Below are 26,341 nucleotides of genomic sequence, written 5' to 3' on the forward strand. Positions count from 1 at the left end.
TATATTAGAGTTTATTTATTATCATGTCTTTCATAATCAAATAATTACTGTTGATTTAAGTGACTTTTCCATGTGTGCTAGTCCACCTTAAGGTAAATCCTTCCAATTTTTTTAACCCATATTTATGTGATAATTACATAGTACATTTTAGGTAATATCTTATCATGGCAGATGCATGTGTACTGCTAACTTTGTTTACACTGGCTTTGTATTTACATGTATTTATATAATGCATATAAACCATGTGTTTTGAGCTAATAAACTAAACTAAACTAATTTTTTTAAAAATGCAATTATTTTCAGGAAAGTTTTGAAATGTCATACAATTTCAATATGGTTTACATACGTGTATTAACCCTTCTCGGGATATTTTATAACCAAATTTCCGATTCTTTGAAATATTTAAACAAAACAACGACAGAAATGCTATTTTTGACTATTATGCAGGTATAAAAGTAGCTGTCATTTCAGAAAAATAACGTAATTTGCACAAGCGGATTGTGTAATTTTCTTTTGTATCATACCGCGTGATAACTTTGTGTTTTATGTATGAAATAAAGTAAAAGTTATCTACTTCATAAAGTAATAAATGAAAATGACAACTGAATTAGCTAACCAATATATTTGAAAGCAGTTTTTAAAAGGAAAACGAAAGCGTTTTCTCGTGCATACGCGAATGCCGTATGTTTTACTCGATCGCCGAGATTTCTGGCTAATCAGTTCAAATCTGTATATATGAACTATAATTGATTTTATCAAGAAATAGAGAGAGGGAAATAACCTCATAAATCTGATAGTTTTAGCGATACTGCTAAAGTATATGAAACTTTTTTTTCATTTTCCACATGTTTTCTCAGTGAAATAAACTAGATGTTTACTACAAACAATATTTTATCATTTAAATATTCCATAATAAGGATTGGGCAGCAGCCCATCTGCCTATTTGGTCCCTCACCTTAAACAGTCGATTTGACAGTGATGGTAACAACAAAATATAAGTTAGAAAAAACAAAAGAAAAAATAAATGGCATCAAAAGCTCGGTACCTGATATTATCTATGTACAAAACGATAAATTGTTTTAGTATGTTTAAATGACACTTTAAAGAATATTTAAAAACTTACATCTTTTGGTAGCTTATATGTAATATTGAATATATATAGCAACATTTTTTTTATAAGACAATTAAACTACAGTCCCCGGCTCCTATAACAATAAGTTCCAGAAAATGGGGACATCTAATTGCAAGTTGCTTATTGAATATAAAAGATCTTGCCTCTGTAAATCATAATGGACCAGGATGTTGAGTTGAAGGAGAGTACTTTAAAAATCAATAAAATAAAGAAAGATTTTTTTTAATCATAGAAATTTGCAATTACGGTTCGTTTTACGAAATTCTTCACTTAAATAAGCTATCTTTAAATATTAAAGCATTTTATTTAAGATTAGCATAGTATTCTGATTATAGAAAGAGGAAAATCGCCTTTAAATAAGCATTAAGGTGGTATGGGACACCACAGTCTTGTCAATGCCTAATGTTAACTAAATTCACTAAATATAGAAGCCAGAACAGCCACCTCAATCAATTTGTTTTGCAAACATATGCCTAAAGTTACGAAACCCCCTATTTATTTTTCTTTTGGTAAACGCTGTACCAACATTATTCATACAAAGCTGAGACATAACTGTGTATTGAACTATGATCTTTGTAAACGTAATATTATAAATAATCCGTTGTGTTTATGTGGTAAAACAGAAGATGTGTATCATTTCTTTTTTTCTTGTAAAAAATACTCTAGAGCGAGAAACAACATGTTTGATCAATTGTTTATGTTAGATTTAGTCAATATTGATACTGATTTACTTTTATATGGCAACAATAACCTTCCTTTACATATCAACAAAAGCATTTTTGCTTCTGTACAAAAGTTTATAGATGAATCCTTGAGATTTAAATAATATTTCTTTGTGTATATCAATATTATATTCTTTTGTTCTATACTCATATGCATGACAACTATTGTTATATTTAAGGAGAGGAACTTGTAAGTTGTTAGAACTTGTTTCTGATCCTTTTGTTTATTCAATTAAATATGTTCAAAACAAACAAAACAAAAACAATGCCTAATGTGGATAAAAGTACGGGGGCGACCCCCGGCCCGCCTCTGGATCCGCTCATGATTACACGTACTGTATACTACTACTTCAACTGTGTAAATTAAAACAAAGGTACTATCTATATAGAACTTAACGGAAACTCAAATGGCATCTGGCACTTATCCCCTACGCCGCATGGGGTGCATTGTACCCCCCCCCCCCCTTACCCGGTCTAATTTTAGACTCCCTAGAGATAAGGTCAAAGCGGGAGACAAGTACACATTGATTATTGCGTAACACTGACCCCCCCCCCCCCCCCCCCCGCCATCACCGCCATGAACTTTTTTAAACACATGTATATAAAATGTTTGATGCAATAAAAGTTTTCATCAAATTAAATATACTGTGTCCTGCATGCAACACATACATTTCATTGGCGGATCCAGAGAGGGGGTTCCGGGGGTCGGAACCCCCCCCTTTCTTTGGGACAAATGAATTTTTTGGAAACCTTTAATGCCTATTTAAAGACAATTTCCCCATTTATAATATAAATACTCAAATAATATCAAATAAATGCTTATAAAATTGCTTATTTAAAGAATTTCGTACAACGTACCGAAATTTTGTTCCTATATGAAAAAAAACCCTATCGATTTTTTTTATCAAAATAAAGTACTCTCCTTCAGCATCCGGTGTTTACTACACCGAATAAACACGTGGGTTATGCTATTTTTCTGGAATGCTATCTACCCTCATACCCACATGAGACACAAAAAAGCCTTTTTTTTTGTATTTTGTTTCCAACAATCGGAAATTCTGTTACAAAACTACCGTGTAAAAGGGTTATATGTAAACCATTATGAAAATGCAGAACTTATACATGTATGATCGCATCTGTACTACTACCGGATCATGTAGCGCACCCATTACAGGAGTTTCCTGAGACGACAATTGCTTGTACCATTGTATTACACATGTACCATATATTCAGCAGATAAATTATCCCCATTCTTTTGTCATATCCGATCATTTAGACCTTTATCTAAGAAGGCAATCGATAGAAATCAAAATCGATGAATAGTTCAGAATTTAAACATCAAAGACATAAAAAATTACCAAAAAAATCCATTTTTATAATAACTTGTCGTAATTAGTCCGAATTATTTTTTGTTTTTTAGTGTTTCTTTTCTATTAAGCATAGACGCACGTTTTTATTGCTGGATGCTTGGTTTTTATTAAGGCTAGAAATTATGCAAATCTTCTTTACCTAAACCAAAACAGAAAAAACGCTCAATAATGCAGTGCACTCTGATATTGAAATAGATGTGAAATAGATAGTGACTAAATAAATTTTTATTAAATTTACGCACGGAAAACTTTCAAAAAGTCCTTGTTTATTGACAAGTAATGAATTTTGCAGGTATTGATTTTCATCAATTGGAACCCCCCCCCCCATTGCTGGATCCGCCTCTGCATTTTCCCCATTGGTTCAAGTACATTGTTGATGGGTGTTAAAAATTGGTTGTATATAAAGACCTGATTAATCGCAAGATATATATTACTGTTTTTATGTATAAGAATAATTTTGTTTGTTTTCCGGACACAAATTTTAATCTCGAAAATGTATTTTATTTATGATATAATATTTCGCCAATTGAATAAAAAACTTAAAAAAAAAAAATCAAAAATTGTTACTATACTTAATGTCACAGTATGATATTGCGATGCATAATGCAATGCAATTATACATTCAATATTGTAGGGAGTAGTAGTTAGTGTCTAGTTATTTTGAATTTAAATGGAATTAACAAGTCTTTTACTCAAAATTTACAATAGCATAATTCCCTCTGAAATAGAAATATTACAATAGCAATTGAACTTATTCATCACTTAATCCGAACGTGTAATATACAATATATAATAGAATTTTATCCAATTCATTCAATCATTCTATCAATCATGAACAATCGTTTGGAAACTTGCAATAACTGAAACTATTCAAAATTAGTACCCCCCCCCCCCGGAAAAAAGGAAAGAAAAGACAATAACACAATAAACAATCCCAAAACAAACAAAGCAGAGAAGTTTAATGTGTAAATATTGCGACCAAGTGTATCACATGTTTATGATGCTCTTTTCTATTTTTATTACTCATTTGATCAATAACGGATCTATAATCTAACAAATACGTAAAAACCATAATGTGAGGGATTTTATGTGATGACAGTGAACAAAACTTATTATTTTTTTTTTTTTTTTTTTACAAAAAGCAGGCTAAATCACACAATAAACCCATTGCACCGGGGAGAATGGTTCACCCAACGCGCGGATTTAGATTTTTTTTCTCAGGGAAGGGGTGTTCTACAGATAACTACGTTGGGGGTGTTTACCTACATGTATTTTAGGTAACTCTATAGGTGAAATTAATGATCGAGATTGACTTTTCAGAGTGGGGTGGGTATCCTTCCTGACCCCTGACCGTCTTTATCTGCTATATAGAAATGCTAGTGACGGAAAAGATATTTCTTTGCATGCTCGGATCTGTCGAGTGGGGGGGGGGGGGTCGGACCCCCCCCCCCCCCTTTTGCCTTTCGAAACGCCTCTGGTCATAACAACCCCCAACCCCCCGGAGGGGGGGGCAAACTTAAACATCCCCCCCCCGCTGGAAAAATGCTCTGGATCCATGCATACTTTGTATATATCATATGGAAAACAGTTTCTTGTCCTTTAAAAACAATATCGTAATTAAAGACTAGTACATGCATGATGTTATCTTATTATAAAGTGTTTAAATTCAGGTGTTTGCATTCCGTTTTCAAACTCTCTGATGCTGATGAAGAGCCAACGATTATGACATAAGGATGTTATATCCATGTCTCATGCCATAAAAGTTGGACTTAAATTACGAGGAATCATTCTTTAAGTATGAGGTGATCAAATACGGTCGGGGGTGATCAAAACCTATAAAGCCCGAACTGGCCGAATGGATTATCACGCACGACTGCATTTAATTGATCAACTCATAATATTCAAAGAATGATTCCTTATTACTCATATTTATATTATTTTCAGCAACTGTACGAGCATACAATCAGCGGCGTAGCGTGACCCAAATATAAGTGTAGGCAAAAATTGAAGCCGGGGGTAGGTGCGGGAGGGGGGGAGGGGGGTTAGGGGGGCCTCCCCCTAGAATTTTTTTTAAAGGACGCAAAAATACAACTTTTGAGAGTAAAAAATTGTTAGTTTTTAATGAAAAAAATCGTTTATTTTTTGCATTTTCCCTCGAGTTTAAAAGAAATTAAATCGGAAGTATAATTCTAACGCTAATTAAAGAACCGACCCTGTGCAAGTATGACGATTACTGCTTTCGATTTGTTTTATGATTTTTTAACTAATCAAAGTTAATGTCAACTTTGTTTTAAATTTAAAATTGTACACAAATTTTAAATTTTGCTTTACAAAATTATGTGTAGGCAATTGCCTTTTTGCCTTATAGTACGCTACGCCACTTTCCACTTGGACCGGACTAGTGACCGTATTTGGAAGAAATCATCGGAAAAATCTGTAGATGACCTCATCTCCTATTGGTTATTGGTGAAATGTACTGGAATATACATTACAGATTTTTTTAATTTATCCGGAATTTAACTCGTTTTTAGTTTGTAATTTAGTTATCAAAGCTCTTTTGAGAAGGAGATAAATATACTCTTATTTCCGCTCGCATCATTTTCGGCGTTTTTCACTTTTGTTACAACTGTATTATCTTAAGTTTTTGTTTAGATTTGTATTCTTTTCACCAAGTTTTTCTTCACTTTTTGAAACTGAGGTAAGTATTCCATTGCTCATTCATAAGATATAGTAGGAGCAGTTATGTGTGATTATTTTAAAAGCAATCATATTGATCACACAAAAATGTTTTGCACTTCTCTGTTTATGTTCAGTCATTAATATGTTAGATGGGGGACTGATAAATCGAAACCAGGGGTCAGTTAGACCAAATTGTTGGACGTTTTGAACAATGGTGGACGACTTCCTCGATCCTACATTAGCCAATGACTGTACCAATTTTGACAGGACCAAACGACCAAATGGGATATATAGTAGATAGAATGCAGGGTTGTCTCTAAAAATTGAAGTAGAAGGGAGAAATAAGAAAGTAGAAGGGGATCTGAAGGTCTAGCTTATAACTAGATTGTGTTTGAAATGCAATAATAGCCGGGTAATTACGTCACTTTAGGCGGGGGAATTCCCCGCCTCCCGGGTCTTAGAGACAACCCTGAGAATGTTCTATCGTTAAAATGACAGACGTCCTACGGACCCGGTTTAACGATAGAATTCGTCCCATATACTCGCTTCGTAGCAAATGAAAAAATTATATTGCCCTGTATCTCGCCTCAATTTTCATTTGATTGGTCTCAAATACCTACAATGTTGCTCTTTTATAATCCCATAATACCACATTACAAAAAAGCAATGAAATCGCTGCCACTTTTAACATCAGGTTTGAAAATTCGCTGTTTATTGTCGCCATGTTAACGATAAAATCTGAGACATTCCGGGTGCGATTTCCCACAAAATGACGGAGGTATTAAATATATACAAGCAAGATCTATAATTTACTGGCATATCGATTTTAAGCTAATTTTGCATATAGTAAGTAAAATAAAAGAAGAAATTAAAAGACATATTGGCAAAACTGTAATCAAAGACACAGCCTTGTTATTGTGATCTAAATCAAAAAAGAACAAAGAGAGAAAATACACAGCTATAAAATCTATGTAGATATTGCATATTCTTAAATCATTAAATTGGAAAATGGGAAATTACTCACCTACAAAATGCGTCTGGTCTGGGGAACAACTTGGGGAGTGGAATGACTGATTTGGTAGAGATTTTGATTTGATGTCTTCTTTCTTATGTTTTAGCATATTATGTCAGACAGTGAAGATGACAGTAGAAGTCCATATGAACAAGGAGAACTAGCTCCAAGTCCTGATATGGAAATGGTAGAGAACATCCAGATCTCATTTTCTGTGAATGCAAAAGAGAGAATAGGTGCTGATGATGAAGATGAGGAGGAAGAAAATGAAGAAGATGTATCTCAGACTGAAGATGATGATGGGTATTTTTATTTTCTATATTTGTGCTTTAATATCTTTTGAATAACATTTTAAAATGGAAGTGTACATATATATAATTAATGTTCGGGGTTTCATACCTTTCAGGGATGAGCATATGGAAGAGGATGATGGCATAAACATTAAGCCACCTCAGAATCAGGCAGGTCGAAAGGAAAAAAGCCATAAACACCGACACAAGGAAGAAAAGAAAAGGGATAAAGAGCATAGAGAATACGAAAGATACAAAGATCGAATGAGGGAGGGCAAAGACCCTGGGAGGAGCAGGGAAGCAAAGGATGCAAGAGGTATACAAGTTGTTGAATTAAAAAAATAACTAAAATTCTTATATTATTTGTAAATAAATATGAACAGTTTTATCCATAAGTTGTCAATCATAATAATTCAGATGTTGGAAGAGGTCATGATGAGAGATTTCATCATGGTGAGAAAGCAAAATCTCGAGATGTAAGAGATGGTAGAGAGGTCTATAAGGAGAAAGATAGAGAGCGTGACAAAGAACGCAGAGTCAAAGATGTACGAAAAGAGATAGAAAAACGAGAAAAATCGCAGAGGGAAAGGTACGAAATGTAAATATTTTATTATTTTTTATTTAAATTTCTTCTAAAAAGATGTAAGCTGATAACGTTAAAAAGCAATGCCTGTTATTCATTCAATTTTTTCCAGAGAAAGATTGGAAAGGATTGAAAGAGAAAGGGAGAGAGAGAAAAGGATAAGAGAAGACAGGGAAAGAAGAGAAGATAGAGAGAGAAAAGAATTGGAAAGGAGAAAGAGACGTGAAGAAGAAAAATATATGGCTGCTCAACAGAGAATGGAAGGTACCTTTAAACAATGAAAATAGCTTTATTTAGTAACCAACTGGGAAAAGCTTTCATTGTGTCTGACAGTTATCAGGGAGAGTTATGTCCCATAGCCTACTTTCAGTACTGTGATTTCATCAATTTTCATGGATTATATATAAATCAGTTTTTAGACATATCGGTACATAAATTTGTGAACAAAGTCCTATCAGTGCAGTATGTTATTTGAAAGTTTGCTTCAATTAAAGTTTAATTTCTTTAATCAACTCAACAGCTAAATCTTTGAAAATTGGCATTCAATGAAAATTGATGAAACCATAGTATGATTTTTGATATTTTTTTATCGTTGCATCAGTGTGTTACAATAGGAATTATACCCCCCCAAAAACGAAAAGTTTATTGCACTTTCACACTATTACTATTTGTTATAGATGTGTATAGACGAGAGAAAGAGAGGAAACTAGTCAAACATGGACATGGTGAGGCCAGAAGTAGAAGTCGAGAAAGACATCGACAGACAGAAAGGAAAGATGAGAGGTTCAAAATGAGGAAACAGCAATCACCAGAGCCCCGTAATTAAGCACTTCATTGCAATCTAATTATTTTCTATTGTTTTATATAATATTACGATATAGTTAAAAATAATATTAAAAGTAATGGGGGAACAAGAGGTAAACTAGATTTATAAAGACCTTTTAGAGAGACCTTTGTTATGCATATTGCAAGCTTTCAATCTTACAAAATAAACAATTATTGGTTTCGATTATTTATGCAGCGAGAAAATCCCAAGCTCCCTCATCCCCGGAACCCGAGCATGAAGAGGAAGAAGAATCTCCGGAGAGTCCAGACCCAGAGTACCATGATCACCAGGGCAGTGGGGCATCCAACAGTGGCGATTCTGGGTCAAACTCAGGTATACAGAAAAACATTGCACAAAACAGGGACAAAAAGAAAATCAATTGTTGCGAGAAAAATCAAAATAAATAAAAAAAACTTAAAACATATTCTTCTAGAACTGAAAACAAACAGCTTAAAAAGATATTCAAATTGTAAAATAAATACAGATATTTTTAGTAAAACATTTAGTGGATAATAGCTTGTAGAGCCTTCATTAATTATTGTTTTTCCTGTGACAGGGTCAGACAGTGACAGTAGCAGTGGGAGTGAGAGTGATGACCATGAAGAGAGAGAACACACCCCAGAGGACAAAGATTCCATGGGTGCGTATATTCTACAATGAATTAGATCATTTGCTATAGTCAGATTAAAAGTTCTTTTTACATTTGAGAAAGCCAAAGACATGCATAATGAATATACATTGTACATGTAATTCAATTGATTTACCGGTAATTTTTGTGCAAAGTTAAAGTAACTAAGTCAGATTAAAAGTTTTTTTTTACATGGGGAAATCCCTCTACAAGACATGAGTAAGGAATATATAATTCAGTGTATCTAATGTTTGTAGTCAAAGTAACTTCAAAGTTTGATGACCATTCTGATCATGAGAGTGGCACGGACACGGCCCACAACTCAGAGCAGGAGGAGGAGGAGGAGGTGTACATGGATGAGACTCCCACAGAGTCCCCTGTGGAGCTCCGCCCAGAACTCCCTCCCTACCTGCCCGCTATACAGGGCTGTAGGAATGTGGAGGAGTTCTCTTGTCTCAACAGGATTGAGGAGGGAACGTATGGTGTTGTGTACAGAGCCAAGGACAAAAAAACAGGTAGGATCAATTGTTTACATTCAACATGCGATTGCAGTGCTCATTCAATGACCAACGTGACCCATTTCTGCCCTCTAAGTTCTAATGCATTGTTAGTTTAAAAAAGTTTAATTCCAAAACATGTATCTGTTAAGCCAATGCAATTGTATATTTGACAAAGTTTCAGTATCTGTAACAAACTATCAGATAGCTGCATGTTTTAACTAAGGAATGTATAAATGAATAAATGCAAGATATCTTACTTTTTCTGCATGTTGTATTTTTCTATGTAACTTTAGACGAAATAGTCGCTTTGAAAAGACTGAAGATGGAGAAAGAGAAGGAAGGATTCCCAATAACTTCTTTACGAGAGATCAACACATTGCTGAAGTCACAGCACATGAACATAGTAACAGTCAGGGTGAGTCTTCGAAATGATGACCAAAAACTTAGTGCCATCTAACCCAGTAACTAACTGAGAATGAAAGAAAATAACATCATACCCAGTGTAGAATACTGGAATCAATTATTTACTCTTAAATAATACTTGTATGGATATATGTATGTACATGCTTTTAAGTGAACAAAACTAAATATGATTGAAGTTTGTCAGTAGACTAAAGTGGAATTCCAACTTGCACTGTAATTTGTTGATAGGTTGTCATAGATATGAATTTTTACTCTTTATTCAACACTCTTTTTCCTTACTTCAGGAGATAGTTGTTGGAAGCAACATGGATAAGATCTACATTGTGATGGACTATGTGGAACATGATATGAAGAGTCTTATGGAAACTATGAAGAATCCATTTCTAATGGGTCAGTGATTATGTAGTATAGAAGGATCTAGGTAGTCCTAGAAATAATACATTTTATAATCTATCTTTTGTATACATAGATTTATTATACACTGGGACTATTCATCTTGAATCTACTTAGGCCAAAAAAAATTAATGATTTGTTTCTCAGGCACCGCCGCATCAGTAAAATCATCGCCGCATCAAACTTTTTTATCGTCATTTTTCCGGATTTTTTATATCTTATCATTATCGGTTTTCTCTATTATAGAATCTATGTAAACAAACGCTCAGAACAAATGCTTGTCTCTGTCAGTGAAAAACGTAATTTTATCTGAAACATCTACCCAGTGACCAACCTAGGGGGCTACCTGGGCTAAATACAACTTTATGTAGATATGATTACTCGCTTTGTGGTCGGTAACTTCGCCAGAATTTCCTCAGAAAGAGAGGTTGAAGTTGCCCTGTATTCTGAGTTCACGATCGTGAAAGTTAACTCCAAATGCAATAAAATGATAATCATCTAATTCAAAAGACATTTTCATAGCCTAAGTTAACCCCTGTTGTGATTAATAACTAGCGACTGTCTTATCTTCATAGGTTATAAATACGGTTTATGCAACCACATACTGTGCACTGAAAATTACAACCGATGTTTATAACTTTAGGTGCTGATATTATATACAATTAGTTGGTAACTTGTAATTAATTAATAACTCTGCCAAGTTAGTGCTAAAATAATCATGAAACCGTTTTTCTACAGTTATCTTTAACTACAAAATTCTCTACAACCAACTATATGACAGTTGTAATTGGGTCAAAGGGTTGGACTAATACCTCCAAAATACACTTAAACACATAGACTAATTTTATTTGTCACTTAGCCAACACAATTACGAAACATTTCAGCTACAAAATGTATGAATACACATAATAAATTAAATTTTAAAAATTGGATAAGATTTTAAATTTTTTAGGAGTTGTTTTAATTGACTTGCTTCTAATCAAATTCAAATTAAGGTTGAATCTGTGTATATAAATGTATTATCATTAGCATTATGCCATTGTCAAAGAATGGAAGTCTACCTGATTTCTCAAATTTCTCCCAATTTTTCTGTGAGGGAGAACTCCAGAAGTGAAGTCTCCCTAAACTAAGTTTGCTCTGGGTTGCTCCCTGTTAACACAACCACTGAAATTTCTTTGTTATCTTCAGAAATTGAAGCCTCTGTGATATTGCATAGAAACAGGAATAAAGGACACTTGTATTGTTTGAGAATTTTATAATGACTTATTTACTTTTCCTTGATTTCTGTCCTCAAGGCACAGATGATTGATAAGAAAACACCCCCAAATGAATGCTTTATTTGATGAATTTTTATATTGCAAATTAACTAGTAAAATGCCATAAGAAGTCCCCTATTTCAGTTTAGACTTCTGTTTTTACTGTGGAGGGGAAAGATGGGCCGCAAAATGAAACAGGAGCATAAACCATTTGTCTTGTTTGTTCATCTGCAAAAACTCAACCTTATAAAAGGAAACTGAACAGTTTAAACTAAAAAGAACAAATTAAAACAAATGTTTAAACTTTGCCAATGTATGAGCTTGATGAATATCTGCTGATGAGTACACAAATAAATCATATAATATGGGTCACAGTCAATGTAAATTTTGTGTAAAGAAAAAAAAAAAAAAAAAAAAAAACCTGCCTGCCTCATCAAAATTTCAAAATTTTGGCCCGAGAAACTAATGATTAATTTTTTTTGGCCTTAAAAAATGAGATTTAAACTTCAATTTTTTAAGTGTAATTTTCCTTTACATTATATAGGTGAAGTGAAGACTTTAATGATACAGCTGTTAAAAGGTGTGGCTCATCTCCATGACAACTGGATCATCCATAGAGATCTCAAGACTTCTAATCTTCTTCTTAGTCACAAAGGGATACTAAAGGTTGGTGTAATATTGTACTCTTGTACAATTTGTTCTTTTAAGGTTATTATTAATATATATACATGATGCATAAACATATTATTTCTCTAACATGTATTAGGGTTATGAGATAATATATGTTATTAATTTTTGTTTATGGAAGCTTATGTATATTTCTAATTCCTAACTACATTGAGTTAAAAAAAAGGTATGTACTTTGTTGTGTTGTGCTATTTTGAATTGAATATAGATCTTGAACACCATAATAATACAGGTACATGTACTGTAGATTCCTAATTAACCGCGAGTAATTAATATCCGCGTAAAATCGCGAGAAGCACCCTTCGCGGATTTTAAAACCTCGCTATTATTTTCTAAGAGTTCAAACCTATAAGAAATAAGGATGGAAATTCCGTGTTCGCGATTTTATATTCTCGCGATTTGATCCAAAACTGCCAGATCACAGAATTAAGTTCTCCCGTAATATAAGGAATTTACAGTAATTTTTAGTTTAATTAATTTAACTTTTATTGTGAAAAAAGTAAAGCAATGAAAATCCAATCCTGTAAATGCAGATTAGAAGCAATTAAACATTTTATATACACAGGATCATGAATGGTCAAGTCATAGACATGTGTTGCATGTATTATAAAATATTTGTTTCATAGGTTGAAATTTATTTTGATAAAGTAAAGAAAAGGGTCTGATAGATGTTGGTAAAATTAATCACCTTCATGTACAATTGTTAAATTTTTCAGATAGGAGACTTTGGGCTTGCTAGGGAATATGGATCCCCGTTGAAGCAGTACACTCCCATAGTGGTCACCCTCTGGTACCGAGCTCCAGAACTTCTTTTGGGCATCAAGGTATTCCATAACACGTACCACACAGAGTTTAACATTCATGACCCAGAAGACTAGGAATTTTTCTCTCTATGTGATATTTCACTAAAGATTAGATTCTAATCAGGTTTTAATTCTTATTTCACCTTAATGCTTTGATGAGCAGAAAATGGGTACTGCCAATGGTATATTTCTGGACATCAGATGAAAAATATGTAAATTACAAATTTTAAAGTTTGAAATAATGTTGTGATGACTTATGGAGTGTATTGGCAGATTATCTGGAATTCATTATGTCCTGAGTTTTACTGTAGGGGGATGATCATGTATACATTTACATTGACCAGAATGTGTACTTTTATCTTGTAGGAATATTCTACCCCGATAGATCTGTGGAGTGTAGGTTGTATATTTGCTGAATTCCTGACAATGAAACCGCTGTGGCCAGGAAAATCTGAAATAGATGAGCTTAACAGAATATTCAAGGTATGTTAATATTAACAACCATATAGGGTAACCGATAGTAGATGTAAGTACAGTGTACTGGTATTGCTAAGTATGTAAGTATCCCTAAGACTGGACACCCCACCCCCCACCACCCACCCCGAAAATTTAAAAAAAAAAAATTATGACTCAAAACAAACGAATATTAGACATGATACCACAAGTGCAGATTTACTAAAAATGTGCTGTTGAAGTTGAAGATTTGTTCTATAAAACAAAGGGGGTGTGTGGGTATTTGTGTGTTTGAAAATCTGTTTTATTCAGTTTTTTAACATTGATTTGTCAATTCAATTCTCTCAATGACTTTCTTTTAATGAGTGTTGTAAGTTTAAAACCTTAATTAGCTAAAATAGGTTGGTCCATGAAGGCAAAGTGTTTGAATAATGAATATATAAGTTAAAAGAAATGTAAATGCTGGTTACCTAATATGATTTTTAGGACTTTTAAACAATGAAATAGAAAACACTTATTTTACATCAATTTCTATACTAACCTGAATCAACTTTTTACATTGTCCTTTGGACGCTTAAGTTCAACCCTGAAATTTAAAGACCACCCTGTGGTAACATATATACTGTGTGTATACCTATAATGGGCCAGTACTTCTGCTTCAGTTTTTTGCTGGGTTCTGAGAGGAAAAACCACATAGTTTATTACTTACTTTATTGTATTATCAGGACCTTGGGACCCCTACAGAGAAGATTTGGTCTGGAGTGAAGGAACTGCCAGGAATGAAGAAGTGTACGTTTGCTGAACACCCATATAACACACTGAGGCAGAGGTTTGGGTCTTACCTCACCGACTCAGGATTTGGACTGTTAAACAAGTAAAGCCACCTATTCCTATTTTGGCTACTGTCTTTTTCAAAATAAGTTCCTGAAATGCAGTACATCTAGTGCTAAAGCATATTTGTTAGAATGTAACACTTGTAAAAGGGTTACTGTATTTCAAGATATCACTGGTAACTTGAACATAATAATTTTTCCACTCATATTAGTAATAATTTGTAAAATACCATAAATGTTTATTTTCCTCTTTTTTGATGTATGTACAATTTGATATACTGGCAGATTCTTGACCTATAACCCAACAAAGAGAATAACAGCGGAGGAGTCTTTGAAGCATGAGTTTTTCTCCGAGTCCCCTCTTCCTATTGATCCCTCAATGTTCCCCACCTGGCCAGCCAAGAGTGAGCAACCCCGCAAACACACTAGCTCCCCCAAACCTCCCTCTGGAGGAAAGGCTTACTCAAAACTTCTGGTGAGATAATTTAGTATTTACAAATTATTTATTTTAATATAAAGCAGAACTAGGTTAACTTTATTGTTTCAAGAAGAAAAAACCGCTCTGGATAAAACATTTAGGAAAGATGAAATCCTAGTAATGTTAATGCTTTTGTTAGCACAGATAATGAATATGAGTTTCCTTTTGTTCATGAATTAGAAAGTTAATGAAATGCATTTGTATTGTAGGGAGGAGATGATGATAAGATGATAGAAATGTCAGGAGGGTTCCATCTAACAAACGCTGCTAAAGGAGTCAGTGCGTCAGGGCCAGGATTCAGCCTTAAATTCTAAGGAAGGACCAGTCAAATTGTGCTCTATCTAGACAGTGAATGCAGCCTCAGACACTGTGTTCAGGAATTGATTTCATCCAGATCATAAAACAAGTCAAGATCTCTTGTATGAGCTGCAGAATGACACATATACTAGTATGTGAATGCATTGATACAGTACTTGTTAGACATGTCATATAAAAAACAAATCTTACTACTAAAGGTGAATCAGTACTATTACTTGTAATATACGTGTATATTCATAACACTAAGTTGTCATTGTGCTTTTGCAAAAAAAAAGAATGAAATAAAATCAGCGAAATGTATTTGAAATTGTTTGGCCTTGCATTGATTAGGTCATCCATATGACCAAGTGAGCTTAAGTCGCTAACAACCATCCATCGTCATGTAATCACCTATTACTGTAGACTTCTTAAAAAATTTCTTTGTTATAGAGTGATCTTCATGCTATGTATGATGCTTTGTCCTTGCAAAGTGTTGTTACTACTGTTATCATGCTCCTATGGTGTTTCTACAGTTTTCATAAGTAGCGTTGGTAACTCTGTACTAATCGGTAATACACTGAGGTGGTTTATGGACTTCTTTATTCTTATTCAACTCGATGTTGTGGTGTTATGTTTATCATTGATCTACCCAGTTCAAACTACATATTTTCTCATATACAAGTATTAGACATTTCACATGAATTCAATATATATTGTACGCATTTTATACATGAATGTTAAATGTTCTGGGTTTATTTATATAACAATCGACTACTTTATTATCATGGGCTGTCAAAACATCATTTTCCATGTATCTTATCAAAAATGACAATGGATATGTTCCAGTGTTTCATTTTACCCAGTTTTCAACAAGTACTATCCAATGTACATAATAAAGTTGGAATTTCAATTCGCGTTTAGCGGGATGTTTCTTTTTCATGAGCACTTTGTCAAATGTTTCACATACTTTGATATAAATACGAATTACCTCTTATTTATATGGACAACATTAGAAAAACATTCATTTGAATTTACGTCTTTTTAATTATATTTTAAACTTTGAATAACAAATAAAAACAATTGCACATCGTTTTCTATCACAAATCTCGTCAATATACATCAATTTTCTTTAAAAATATAAAAAACAAAACATTTTTTTTATTGACAACTGGGAAGTTTCTTTTGTTGTTGTTGAAAGACTAGTCCTCTTCTGTACATGAGTTACTTTTATGGTGACTCTTCTTCTTTTTTGAAGAACTGCAAGCGTTTACCTTTACTTTTCAGTTCATCGTAAATGTATTTCATATCAGAACACAAAACAAACTTGGATTCTTCTGTTTCACCCTGCTCAGTGTATCTTCCATTCAAGATAGCCACTACCTCTATACTCTCCTGACTTGCACTAAAGCTATTCTGAAATACGAGTGATCCACTATCCCCAGGGACACTGAAAGGTTGTTCAAGGTCTTCCACTAGAAAAGCACTATGGGTTTCTCGATCACCCAGAACTTCTCTGTAGGTCATCATTTCTACTACAGTTCCTTGTGTTATGCCTGTTGAAGCTCCCTTTTTATGGACAATGGCGGGAATAATCAGGTTTGGCTTTCCTAAGTATATCGTAGCACTCTTGGGTTGGTCCTCATCATCAACAAGGGGTTTTCTACACTGTTCTGTCAGTCCATTATTGACCTGAATGAGGGCAAAATCTGCTAAAGACTTCGAACCAGGAACTAGAACAAACTGGCACTTTCCTAACTTTATCAAACTGTCACCGTCTTTCACGTATGCTTCGATTCCTTTGTCAACCACATGGAAATTCGTTAGTCCTACCACGTCCTTGCGGTTTACTTGTGCAAAACCCCCAAGAGTTCCGTACTTGCCTGGATTTTTTTTATCAGGCACTACAGGACTACCTGTTCCAAAGTGTTTGGTATAATGGACACCATTAGAGTTTACAAATTTGACTTTCCAGGAAAAGTTTTCGTTTTGTATGGTTTTTTGAATCTTGCCTTCAAGAGACTTCCTTTTTTTCGATGACAGACGGTCATTCACCAAGACGTAAAATTCATCAGGTCGAAATCCATAACCGTAGATATGGTCAGCATTCCTGCAAATTAAAAACGTTAAAATTATATTCAACTACAATTTTTATATTTTGAGATCATAAGATAATATCGATTTCATCATGTTCCTTAGTCCGCTAAGTACGTCTTTAAAGATAAAAACCCATACTTGTCTAGTTCTTTAAGTACTTCATTGGGGACGGTCATGGACGGGGAAGCAGTCACCGGTTCTTGTGGTAGCTTTGAAGACATCCGAAGTCTCTTTAGAAGGGCATCGGACTCTGTCTTTAGGGACCTAATCCTTTTGGCAGACGACATACTCTCTATACATAAGTTTGACTGTAACAGAGTGATATATTCGTTCATCGGGACTTCGAACGCTGACGTTAAAAGCTCCAGTAAGTCTTCCCTCTCACCATTGGAAATAACGATTTGAACATTACTTTTAGGCACATCAGTATCCTGAAAATTCTCATCCAACAAAGTAAAGGGTATTCCACAATTCAAAACAACCATCACACATGAACCCATTCCAGTCAACTCAGAATTGGCTATATCCACAGACAGCTGAAATTTAATTATGTAAAGTATTAGTTTGGGATGTTCTTGAGAATGTCGTAATCAGACGGACTCGGGAAAGGTCGGTACATACCTTTTTAATCAAAGAAATGTTTTCCTGTTTTGATTTTCCTTCAAAGCAACGGTATACGATACACGATAAAGACCAGCCTTCGAAGTCGGAGAATTTCAACTTAGGATGTGATTTATGTACATCTAAAAATAAGAGGTAGATCAAAATCATAACTGAGAGAGAGAGAGAGAGAGAGAGAGAGAGAGAGGGGGGGGGGTGAAATCGATTAAGAGAAAATATTGGGACATTTTGTAATGTAATACCTTTAGTTTTTAATGTTTCTTTTTGTCTATCAACAGAAAGAAATGGCAAGTTTTCCCAATGACCCCTTGTTTCTCCAGCCAGGTAAATGATGGGGTTCTTTTTCACCTTATCCCAGTGAACAAAGTTCACGCTATTCAGCCCAGGCTCTTCAGCTTGTAGAGTAACAAATCTGTCTCCAAGACCCCTTAGCAGCTTGCCGTGATATCGGAGTCTTGGAAAATCCTCGAGTTGACACTTCAGAGCTTCAAAAGTCGTAAAATGTGACAATGGATTATCTGAAAGAGAAATAATCAATTATATTATGAGATTTCATCAGTTGGGAATTACTTATCTATAGTAGTGATGCATTACTGCGATCTCAATTCCCAAATACGCAATAAAATACTAGAAAAATCAAAATTGGATTTAAATTGTGATACAACATACCCATCTCTTCATATATACTGGGCGATTCTGGAATATTTGTTGCTTCTGACGAATCTTGCATTAGATGCCTTTTTAACAACCTTTGCATCATCTCTAATGAACTACAACCGACTGCAGTCTCAACAATATGTTTTCTACCCTTCATTCTCTGCAAAAGTTTTTCCACTACTAAGAAGCTATTTGACCAGCAAGAAAACCAGAAGAAATCAGAGTTTAAAAGCATATCTAATTGTTCTTTACAGCCCGATAGATTTTCCAAAAACATTTGAAGAGTACGGTCATTTTTCAGTAAATTGAACAGTTTTAGGTTTACTATGGTGTTCAATTCCAAACTCAACCTCCCGCAAAGCCTTTCAATGTTAACATGATCAGTGTTATCAAAATGTTTTGAAAGCTTGTCTAAAAATATCAAATCGCAATAATCTATGAAAGCCTCAGGATAGTGTTTCAGTGAACAGTTGCATGCTTCATTGAGTACGATAGTACTGGATATAGAGTAAGAATTTTCATCCTTTTCCAACAACGACTTTGATAAGGTTTCCAATGACATTTTGAATTTTTTTTCATTGGTGTCGTATCCAATCTTTTTAGCTACTTCGTACAGTTTTGAAGATTTCCAGTTATCCTCTGTTAACTTGTTGCCAAATATCAGAGTCATTATAATGGCGAAGGACAGGTCCTTTCTTCTTTTGAACATATCCTGAAAAAAGGTCTGTAACGATGTTTCAGAAACATCAGAAGTCACGTCCAGGAAAGTTTGTTGTTTTAACCTACTCCAAATATCACAGGCTTGAAACAGCTCATAGTTACTTGTATTTGCACCAAATGGATAATCAAATCCTGCTATTACGTTTTCTCGATCTTCCTCTGTAAGTTTGATGGACGATAAACGAATAACAAATTTCTCTAGAAATTGCAACCCTGTCCGATCTCTACATCGAGAATATATATCTTCCCTTGAGGTCAGAATAAAGAAAACTCTTTTACTCGACTCTTCGAATTTTTTCGTCCTTGAATACCACGCTATGGTCATTGACACGTCTTCATCATACCGACCGAATATATCATCGAATAGAATTGTCGTTCCATGACCCACAGTTCGGAGTTCTTCTGGGTGCCGAATTTCGAAACAATTAGCCGAAATTCGCCCTTTTCGATCTTTCAAAAGTCTTTGAGCAATAGCGGTTTTACCAGATCCAGCATCTCCTGTGATCAAAATAAGGCGACGTTCTTCAAACACCGACTTGCATTTGAGGTACTGTGCAGTTTTTATGAAGGTCTGTTTTCGTAGAGTGTAACCACCTTTATCAGCCACTGGAAATGTAAAAATATTAAAATTAAATCATTCATTGATACTTATTTTTTCATATATTGATTGAGGGTGATGGTATATGTCATTTTGGTAGCGCTTATATTTGTCATGTAATGCAATCAATCGAAGTCATCTAATTTAAAGATCATACTAGTTTTTATTTTAAAACCGCCATTTTAGACATATTTCTGGTAAAAGAAAAACATGTGTTTGCGGTCGGTTTATTGACACTCGCTTCAATCTGTTTATTGTTGTTTTTAAGTATTTATAAGTACTATAAAACTTACTGTTGAGTGTTACTGTGCTGTTTTGTCCTTCATAACTGGCTTCCTTTAAAGACAAAATTATATATCTCAACGAAATCACATACAAGTTTATGTTTAATTTGTAAAAACTGACATGTCAACTCTGCAATAAGTACCATATAAGAAAAACAGGGATACCAATCTATTTTTTTTTACCTTTAAACAAGCCTTAGTTGCAGAATACACACTATTTGGATACTTTATGAAACCTTGACAAGATCATAAAAATAAATTTTAGGTCATGTTTTATTAAAGGTAAATCCACGCAATAAACCTTTATTATTCAAACTACTCTGGCATTTAAATTTCTTTAAGCATCAACGGTGCATAGATTTTTAAAAAATTTTGTAAACGGCCCAGTGGGTATCAAATTCATGTCCGTCTTGTGACAATGACTTGAGCTATAAACACTCAGATACAAGTACCATTGATTAGTTTCAGTTTACGAAACTCGATTAGATAACTAAAAGAAAAAAAAATAAGGAAATATTTCAACATGTACTGAACTGTACGAATACAATGTTTGAAGCTACAGAATTGATATAATTAAAATTCAGCAAAAGATTATTGTTTTACAAAAATACTCAGTCAAAGCCCATACTTTAACCTACTATATAGATACCTCGGTTCTGTAATAAGTTTAACAATCTTTCGCTAAGTCTCCACCTTTCGTACAACACTAACACAGCTAGTAATATTCATCAGCTGGTAATATTCCTGAAGCAAATGTATATAGATCTAAATATATGTACCCTTTTAAAAGTTACCTTGGCTATTCACTGGTTCTCAATGCATGAACGCGTAAATCTTATTTCTTGTTGTTTGTTTTACTAGACGTTTTACTACCTGGTCTAGAGGACATTTAAATGCCTAACAACACACGATATTATTACGTACAAAATGATATCAATATACTTGCTTTTTCCATCAATCTAGATGGACTGATATTGACATGATGGTATAGTTTATAGACGGTCGACAACATTGCAGAGCGGTACCCATTTTGTCACTGGATAATGTAGTTGCTATTGGTCTTGTTTAACATGGCTGACTTTGTATTCATTGTTATGATGTCATTGATATTGTTTGATATGAGTGGAAATTGAATAATCATTAGACTGACGCAGTCATATTCACTAAATTTTGGAATGAGACAATATTCAAAATTCTAAGACTTTTGAAAACGTTTTGCAAAACGCTTCGTTTAATACCGTCGTTGTTTTTTTTCTTTTTATCTTGTTCCCCTTCAGGGGTAAAAAGCTGTCAATGACGTATTCAAGCATTAACCAGTAACTCTTCTTTGGTGTAAATAACCCTTAATCTATGCATTTTCAGCATGTATTACGTAATAAAAACGATTTGCTCTACAACAGTACAATGATTTGGTTATACTGTGAATATTTACATCATCCTTCAAGCTTGATTTAAGTACCTAGGCCTTGATCAACGTGCTGTATTTGATATCGAAACAGCACTCTAGTAAATCAATATAAGAATGCATTAATTGTGCAGGACACCCAGATATTCAAATTTGAAAGGTTAAACAATTGAAGTATGTATTCTACTCAGATGACGTTTTACAGTATTACAGTATTTTATTTTTTTTCAGGTATGATTTATACATAATGCACTAAATAAATACTATTGAAATATTTTCCGTACCAAATTTCATGACCGTTTTTTTTTTTTTTTTTTTTTTTTACATCATTACATCATTTTTCTATTTTCATTTTGGATCGATAACTATTCATCAACAAACCAAGCAAATGTATTAAAAATGGCCTAATTAGAAATACTTAATCATTATAATTATTACGACGATATTCGAACCATTAGTGTTGGTGTTATAAATCATATAAGTGAAGATTTAAGTTTAACTTACAAATGTAGCCAAATCAGCTATGATATTAGGTTCTAAAAAGATTTAATCTGAAAGTAACACGTACCTACCTTAGCCAAAACTCTTATCTAGCCCCCCAAACCGCTAGGAATATTCCATAAAGATTAACTAATATAGGTACGACCGTTTTCAATCATTAGAACAGAACACCTAACTTGTGATCGATGTCCTGTGAAGTATTTTGCGAAAATCAATAAATGTTTATATCTAGCTACCGACGCATTTTACTTCCTTTATGGGTGTAATGATTCACTGCATTTACTTAGTTGCCTAAAAATTAGCTGACGAGATTTTAAAATAATTTAGTCGAACCTCTCATTTTCACTATCAGTGAGTTATGCAGTGAACAGTGGACTTACGTTTATATCACAAAATGTGGCTGTTATCGGCAATGTAGATTTAACTTTATATATCATGTAAGCTGCTTTGCAAAACTAAAATTGAAATGTCGAAATGACATAGCACACTATAAACTCAAACTGACATTGAAAGGGTGGATTGGCATTGACAAGTCATAGCACAACTGTCTACGTTGTATAAACAAAAGAAACAGAACTGCTTTATATATTGTGTTAGTAACCTGCTGTTGTTGTCCTTTACTTATTTGTAAATGTCATCCTCAGTAAGGTTTCCATGACAAGGTGTATTGTGGTCCTAATAAATCCTATGATTACAATTAGAAAATACTACAGTTCATGTAACATCTCTTCACGAGTCTTAACAAAATGAGATAAAACAAAGGAATTCTTTTTATAAAAGCTGTCATTTGTACACAACATTTTTAAAATGTTAAAAAACCAAATACCAGTTGCAAGCGTCATTAATGTATATTGGGAAATAAAGCTATCGATATACTGCCGAAAGACACAGTTGTATAGATACCAAGCTAGAGAACAGTTAAATCTGAACCTTGCCGTTATCATGCAGTTTCAAATCATAAACACCAAGTTATACATGTACCAGTACATTGTTAGTGGTATACATGTATCTTGACTAAGATTTAAGTGTCATTGATGGCCCAATATCTCACGGTTTCCTGTTCTCTCTCGTGATTTTTTAAAAAAGGATACAAGATTAAAGATCTAAGTTTGAATAACAACATCAACAACAACAACAACAACAAAATTCTCATTCTATTCTCTTAAATTATTTTTCCAAGAAAGGACTGCATTGAAACACTTTTAATTTTTGTATACCGTTTAATATTATGTACAAGTCCAATTACGGTGTATTCTTTCCTTCTACTAAAATAATGGATACCTTATTAAAAACCTGAGCAAATTATGACAAAGTCTTAATTCTATTTCAAAGGTTAGAGTTTTATGTTAGGGGAATATCGATTGGGTAACCTATCGAAAACCTTGAAAGTCCTGCGTTAGACAAACTTTTTAAAAGATATAAAATAATCCTAAAAACTACTTGTATTCTTATCTAAATAATAATGCTATACATGTAGGATAATTAAGTCGTGTATGAGAAACAAACTCATAAGAAAAGATTATTTTATTTCTACCCCCAGCATCCCTGTAAATAATAACACAAATGAACCCATCAGGAAGTTTTAATCAATTTGTATTGTATCCAAATCACCAACATCAGTCCAATATTATCTTTTTGAAATTTAGTTTCTGAATAAAATTTGAATTGATGGGAAGACTTATCTGAAAGTAAATTGCATTAATGAAATAGATTTTATTTGAGAGATAGCTTTATTTTTAGCTTTATTTTAAAATGACCCTGACCAAAAAAACAAAACAAAACAAAACAAAACAAAAAAACCCCCACCAAACCCCCCCCCCCCCAAAAAAAAACAAAAAAAAACAAAAACAACTCATGTCTGTGTGAGTAATTATATCATAAGACAAATCCTAAAAATTGAGAGGATAAAGCACCGGGGGGGGGGGGGGGGGGATGGAGCTTCAGAAGGATTTGTAACAACCTTAGGCTCTACCAGTCAGTTAGAGAAAAGACGCTTATTCAAAGCTCTCAATGTTGAAATGGAACAAAACTATGTGATCAATTTGACAAGAAAAGGAAACCCATCAAAATCAGCTTCTTATTGAGATTATAAAGGGGAGGGGGAGTAAATCAAGCCAACTTCCATTTTAGCCAATAGCTCACGTTTAGTATTTGATTAAGGGTGTCACTTGATCTGTAGAAGGCGAATAGCAGAATATAGACGAGTACTGTACTACATGACAGATGCAATGTGTTTTTATTGCGTTTCTTTCTTATATATTTTGTTACACATATATACGGTTTTGCTCCTCGACAAAAACAAAATTTTCGCCTTGCCTTCTATGGTCGTTAGCAACCCAACAAGTTCTCATAGATAGTCAGAAACACTATAGTAAGGCTAAGCATACATTATATTGATTATGCAATCATTTTGTTTCACGAACTTAAAAGATAAACCATTGTTATATAATATTTTTAGGTTGCCTGAGCTTTGTCTGCTAACATGGTGGCAATTTGTTTGTTCGTATATAATACATTATAAACAAATCAAAAGAAATTTGACTATAGGATAAGTGTTTTATAAAAACCCCAATATTTTTTAGCCAAGATTTGGTGGAAAATGATAAAATTATGGTTATAGACTTGAACTATTGTAAGACAGATGAACTCATGCAAATATTTCGCGTTTTTATCGTGTAGACAGAGCCTTTCCTTAAGTGGAGTGAATTAAAAATAAATAGCGTCCGGATCTGAGAGTTATTGGTCTTTGCTGAGGATGGAATAACGTTAAAGATGTAAAGAAAAGAGTCACTTACGTATAATTGTGGTCTTAAACGCAATGGTGGCCGGAATTGTCACTGCGCACTTTGGATGTATAATAAACAACTCGATAACATTGTAAATCATATCAAAACGGTCAAATTTCATTTATGTACATGTAGATAGCAAAACAAATATTTATCATTCAGTTTCAGATATCTAAAGAGAAAACCCTTATTTAAGATAACACAGATCGTTTAATCAAATTCTACCGAAATTGCATATAACTTACCAATTTGTTTTCCCCTGATCGGTGTCCAGATAGTTTTAATTTGATATCAAAATAGATTTATTTAATAAACTACTCGTAATAATCAAACGTTTATGACTATGTGACACCAACAGTACAAAACACTTTGTGTATACACACAGGAAATCACAGTCCTTATACGATGATATTACTTCTTAAATTTTACAATTATTTTTATTACAAAATCACTTTATGATGGTATAATGGTGTTTTACTTTGAGCTATAGGTAATACTTAGTTATTTATAACAAGATATGATTGTAAGCACAGACACAAACAGATAACACTATAGGGATAAAGTCCAAGTGACATTTTTGTAACTCGAGGGCAAAATTTACAACAACCCCCCCACCCAGAAAAATAAAATGGCAATTTTAACATCAACACTAAAAAAAATAAAAACTGTGGTCAATTCCTGAAATGGTGTTCTTAGAATTTTATAGATATTGACGTAGCTACAAAAAAGTGCTAAATTTGGCTAAACCTGAGAGACCGCAGATCAATTGATTTCACTAAACAGGAGGAAACTTAATTCCAACTTAAAAAAGACTGTCATCTTTGTTTCATTTTAAATCCCCATGTCTGTATCTTGAAGCAAATGTCAGCGGGAACAGAGGATGTCTGGAGATCAGCTCAAGCTTCTCTCTGGTGAGCGTGGCCGATAAGACCCCCACTCGCACCATCTGCAAATAAACCGCTTAGCAACTATTGTTAGAATTTGGGTATAAAACGACCGTCTTTGCAATGTTCGTCTACCTCAATAGTAAAAATACTATTCATGGAGTAATAAATGATGTTCTAATTGTGAGTATACAACTGTCGATGCTTTATTTTGTAATAATAGTCAAAATATCCCGACACCAACGTTCCGGTTAAAGCAGGTACTTGTAATTGGTTGAAAGTGAGTACATTTGCAAATATCTGTTTGTACTGGTGGGTTGGCACGCTCTTCACGTTCTTCAATTCCATAACATTGGATATCCAATTGGACATATTCTTAGTGTATTGAAAAGCTATCTAATTCCTCATGTTTCCTTTCAGAATTCT

General features: G+C 33.7%; 2 protein-coding genes across 10 annotated transcripts; one reads left to right on the forward strand and one right to left on the reverse strand.

Moving 5' to 3' along the window:
• Positions 1–5,768: 5,768 nt before the first annotated feature.
• Positions 5,769–15,693, forward strand: LOC105335549 (cyclin-dependent kinase 11B). 3 transcript variants are annotated; one of them, XM_034481530.2, is made up of 17 exons: positions 5,769–5,922; positions 7,022–7,218; positions 7,322–7,521; positions 7,623–7,803; positions 7,901–8,052; positions 8,466–8,606; positions 8,810–8,947; positions 9,171–9,254; positions 9,500–9,757; positions 10,036–10,157; positions 10,450–10,555; positions 12,359–12,480; positions 13,218–13,325; positions 13,671–13,787; positions 14,483–14,631; positions 14,876–15,065; positions 15,278–15,693. In XM_034481530.2, exons 2-17 carry the CDS (start codon positions 7,028–7,030, stop codon positions 15,380–15,382), a joined length of 2,364 nt encoding a protein of 787 aa, XP_034337421.2. In that variant the 5' UTR covers positions 5,769–5,922; positions 7,022–7,027; the 3' UTR covers positions 15,383–15,693. The 3 variants fall into 3 exon arrangements, with proteins under 3 accessions (XP_034337421.2, XP_034337423.2, XP_034337425.2); XM_034481532.2 differs by having other exon boundaries at positions 7,623–7,794; XM_034481534.2 differs by lacking the exons at positions 7,623–7,803; positions 7,901–8,052.
• On the reverse strand, positions 15,277–25,404 carry LOC105335550 (uncharacterized). 7 transcript variants are annotated; one of them, XM_066079718.1, is made up of 9 exons: positions 25,277–25,386; positions 25,041–25,089; positions 22,847–22,930; positions 20,349–20,391; positions 18,750–20,063; positions 18,323–18,598; positions 18,081–18,202; positions 17,598–17,995; positions 15,277–17,472 (listed from the first exon to the last, which is right to left on the reverse strand). In XM_066079718.1, coding segments are annotated over exons 4-9 (2,991 nt in total). In that variant the 5' UTR covers positions 20,350–20,391; positions 22,847–22,930; positions 25,041–25,089; positions 25,277–25,386; the 3' UTR covers positions 15,277–16,592. The 7 variants fall into 7 exon arrangements, with proteins under 7 accessions (XP_065935790.1, XP_065935788.1, XP_034337429.2 ...); XM_066079716.1 differs by lacking the exon at positions 22,847–22,930; XM_034481538.2 differs by lacking the exons at positions 22,847–22,930; positions 25,041–25,089 and having other exon boundaries at positions 25,277–25,404.
• Positions 25,405–26,341: the final 937 nt, after the last annotated feature.

This window comes from Magallana gigas, chromosome 3 (genome assembly GCF_963853765.1).
Source record: "Magallana gigas chromosome 3, xbMagGiga1.1, whole genome shotgun sequence".
In the NCBI taxonomy this organism is placed as follows: Eukaryota; Metazoa; Mollusca; class Bivalvia; order Ostreida; family Ostreidae; genus Magallana; species Magallana gigas.

What these genes read in the sequence shown, in the direction of transcription:
- LOC105335549 (XM_034481530.2), top strand. Translation starts at nt 7,028, where the DNA reads ATGTCAGACAGTGAAGATGACAGTAGAAGTCCATATGAACAAGGAGAA. An exon ending in CAGAGGGAAAGGTACGAAAT is followed by an intron (nt 7,804 to 7,900) that starts GTAAATATTTTA and finishes AATTTTTTCCAG; the next exon opens with AGAAAGATTGGAAAGGATTG. An exon ending in AGGCTTACTCAAAACTTCTG is followed by an intron (nt 15,066 to 15,277) that starts GTGAGATAATTT and finishes TTTGTATTGTAG; the next exon opens with GGAGGAGATGATGATAAGAT.
- LOC105335550 (XM_034481538.2), bottom strand. An exon ending in CAGTATATATGAAGAGATGG is followed by an intron (nt 18,599 to 18,749) that starts GTATGTTGTATC and finishes TTTCTCTTTCAG; the next exon opens with ATAATCCATTGTCACATTTT. An exon ending in ACATTTCTTTGATTAAAAAG is followed by an intron (nt 17,996 to 18,080) that starts GTATGTACCGAC and finishes ATTAAATTTCAG; the next exon opens with CTGTCTGTGGATATAGCCAA.